Source organism: Coregonus lavaretus (assembly GCF_964263955.1).
Source record: "Coregonus lavaretus genome assembly, chromosome: 26".
NCBI classification, from domain to species: domain Eukaryota; kingdom Metazoa; phylum Chordata; class Actinopteri; order Salmoniformes; family Salmonidae; genus Coregonus; species Coregonus lavaretus.
Window position 1 is genome coordinate 35,890,803 of NC_140013.1, and position 3,519 is coordinate 35,894,321.

Genomic DNA, 3,519 nt, shown 5'->3' on the forward strand with positions numbered 1-3,519 from the left:
CTATTTTGGTCTCAAAATTGTGTTCATTCAAAAGTCTGTGATGCTGATAAGAACAATGTGAATGAACTCAGAAAAAAAAGGAACACATTTGTTCACAGCACCCTCTAGTGATTTTGTTCTGCACAAAATACAGCCTGGAATCCACACTGAATATCACTCCGTTCCACTGTTTCACTGATTCAGTCTGGAAATTCTCCAGTAGAGGCACTTGATCAGTGTCCACTCAGAAACTATGGGCGGGTTTAGCACACATGGAAAAATGTGGCTTCTGAAGATTTGGTCTGCTGATTGGTTGAAGATCAAGTTGCATAGCACCTTTCATCAGAGCACAGATTCAATGCAATACCAGACAGGTTGAATCAATGAAATGAAACAATACTGAAAAGGATGCAAATGCAAATGCAAAGTGAGAATGTGTCAGGAAAAGAGTGGTGGAAAGTTTGGTTTACAAATTGAGATAATTATTCACATAATTTATTTTATGAGAAAAGTGGTATTCCAGCTGACAGTTTTCATATGTAAAACCATAGTAAAAATACTGTATATGGAGGAAATTGTATTTGCTAATTAAACATAAAGGATAAATATTTGTTTTTGTGGTAATTCAGGTAACTTGAAACACAATCACATAAATTGACATCAATTAATTATGTATATTATATATATATATATATATATATATATATATATATACTGTATATTTACCCTTTACTTAGACAGATGGAAAGGAGACAGGCAGTAGGGCAACATACTATAGCTCCTCTTCTGGTCCCAATGCTTTCTAACATACATTGACATCCCAATGCTTTTTAACATACATTCCTCTTGAGTATTATATTCCTTGACAATAGAAATTAAAACATATAACAAACAGAACAATTAGGAATTAACGTTACATTATAAAGTTACAGTATTGACTTTTACTGCTCTAACTGAACCTTTTGCCATGGAGAAAAGCAGAAGTAATTTCACTCTAATCTCTTTAGTTTTGATACCATATATTACTGGGTTTAGACCTGAAGGAAATACAACAAATATCATTCCTGCAAATCTCTGAAGTAGGAGTGGACTGTTTGGTATTCGATACACAAGGACAATAATGATACCTGAGAACTCATAGATTAGAAAGACAAGCAGGTGTGTGGCACAGGTATGCAAGGCCTTTAGCTTGGCATCAGAGTCACTACTTTTAAAGCATGTGAATAGAATCAATGAGTAGGAGAACACCACAGAAAAACACCCTCCCCCATGGAGTACACCTGTGATGAATAATCCATAGATGTTGTTCACTGTGGTGTCTGTTGCACAGGTCAGTCTTAACAGGGCCACGTTGTCACAAAAGATGTTCACGATAACTGTTTTACAAACAGGGAAACGCAACATGAGCCCGAACAGGATCCCCACCAGTAGAAAGTCAATCAGCCAAGCAGAGGCAATGAGACTTACAACAGTGCTCTTAGTCATGATCGAGTGGTACCTTAATGGATGACAGATAGCTATGTAGCGATCAAACGACATAATAGACAATATGAGAAGTGTCGCTCCGCCATACATATGAATACAGAAAGCCTGAATCAAGCATGCTGGGTAAGTGATGTGCCTATCCTCAGACAATACATCTGACATGACCCTTGGAATCATTGCACTGATACCTATCAAGTCATTGATGGATAAATTAAAAAGGAACAGATACATAGGCCCGTGTAGATTTCTGTTGAAAGCTATAACCGCAAGCAAAGACAGATTACCGAATAGTGTAAATAAGTAGATGAGAGAGCCTATTAGGACAGTCAAATATTTCCCTTCAGAGGTCAAGTCTATTTTGCCCATTATGAAAACAGTGTCAAGTACATCTATGGTTCGGTTCCCCATCCTCCTGTAGCGTTGAACCTCACGGCAGCTTCACACCAGCTTTGAAGAGTGTAAAAAATGTCCAAAAACATCAACTTAAATGTACAGGAATTGTTATTCACTGATAGCCTTGTAGATGTACAGTGCAGAACATCAGTGTTAATAGTTATGGAAACGTGGTTGCATGCATATTTATAAGAAAGGTGATCCTGTGCTTTGTGGTTCTAAAACCTTACCTCAAAGAATTATTGGTCTGTCATTAATAATGTATTAATGTATTTTGGAGGCAGTGATTGGACAATGTAAATCAGGGGTGTAAAACTAATTCCATGGAGGGCCGAGTGTCTGTGGGTTTTTGGTGATTCCTTTAAATTAAGACCTAGACGACTAGGTGAGGGGAGTTCCTTACTAATTAGTGACCTTAATTCATCAATCAAGTAAAAGGGTGGAGCGAAAACACGCAGGTACTCAGCCCTCCGTGGAATAAATTTGACACATTATGTAAATTATTAGATAATCTCTCCTAGGAGGCAAATGTCATGTCAGGAAGCCAACTACAGCTTAACTTGGATTTATCGTAAATTTACCAGACATATAAATCTGGCACATGAGATTGCATGTACAGATTTAGGAAATGATGAACTATTCTTAAAAAATAAGCAAATTTCATTGGGAGCCACTTGGCTTTGTTTTCTAGTGCAATAAACTTCCCACAATCAGAAGTTATATAATACTCTAAGAAAATGTAGCTCTTCTAAGCTTCAACAAAAGCTTTAAAAAACGAACATTTCATTTCCACAATGTATTTGCCGTTAGCCTGGTTATGCACTCACTGCAGACCAGACCTGGGGTCAAATGCTATTTCAGGTATTTAAATTACTTTTCAAAACATTTCAAAACAAGTATTCAGATAACGTTTATTTGAAAAAACAAGTAGTTTAATATTGGAATGTATTTGGAAATACACTTGGAATGAATTTGAAAATATTCAATACACTGACTCAAATACACTCCTATGCATTTAACCTAGGTATTTGAAAATAGTATTTGAAATAAGTATTTGAAAATCCTGTCAAATACAATTTGGTAGACTATTTGGTTTTTACAAATAACCATTCAAATATTCAAATGAAAGTACTTGTTTTGGGCTGTGTATATATTTAATTAACAAATACTCAAATACACGTCCACTGCAGACATGCTCTCGCAGGGCCATGGTTGTTCAGGCCTTCATCAGAGCAAAGCCATGGAACTTGGTGACTGATGAACCAAATGTTCTGCAGATAAAGCACTCCCATAGTAAAAAAGAAAGAAAGACAGATGGTTACTATAGCCTATTTCATGGAAGGGTTTTATAGTGAACGTGAACTGTCTTTCACATGATTTATACACTCTTTTGGTAATATAAAAATATTAATAATACGTCACACACATGATTTATACACTCTTTTGGTAATATAAAAATATTAATAATACGTCACACACAAGGACAGAAGATGTCAACAAAGAACAATTGAACTTTAATTGAATGTTCTTGATGGGTGGTCCCCTCCACTTTGTCAGCTTATTTCTGTTCACTTACAGTATGTCATATTTCACCAGAAGACAGAAGATGTCAACAAAGAACAATTGAACTTTAATTGAATGTTCTTGATGGGTGGTCCCCTC

At 36.0% G+C, this 3,519-nt stretch overlaps 1 protein-coding gene across 1 annotated transcript; it reads right to left on the minus strand.

Moving 5' to 3' along the window:
* Nucleotides 1-897: 897 nt before the first annotated feature.
* On the minus strand, nt 898-1,830 carry LOC311102009 (olfactory receptor 52D1-like; the record flags this gene model as incomplete). Its single annotated transcript, XM_084143229.1, has 1 exon — nt 898-1,830. The coding sequence occupies one exon, from the start codon at nt 1,828-1,830 to the stop codon at nt 898-900; it is 933 nt and encodes a 310-aa protein (XP_083999355.1).
* Nucleotides 1,831-3,519: the final 1,689 nt, after the last annotated feature.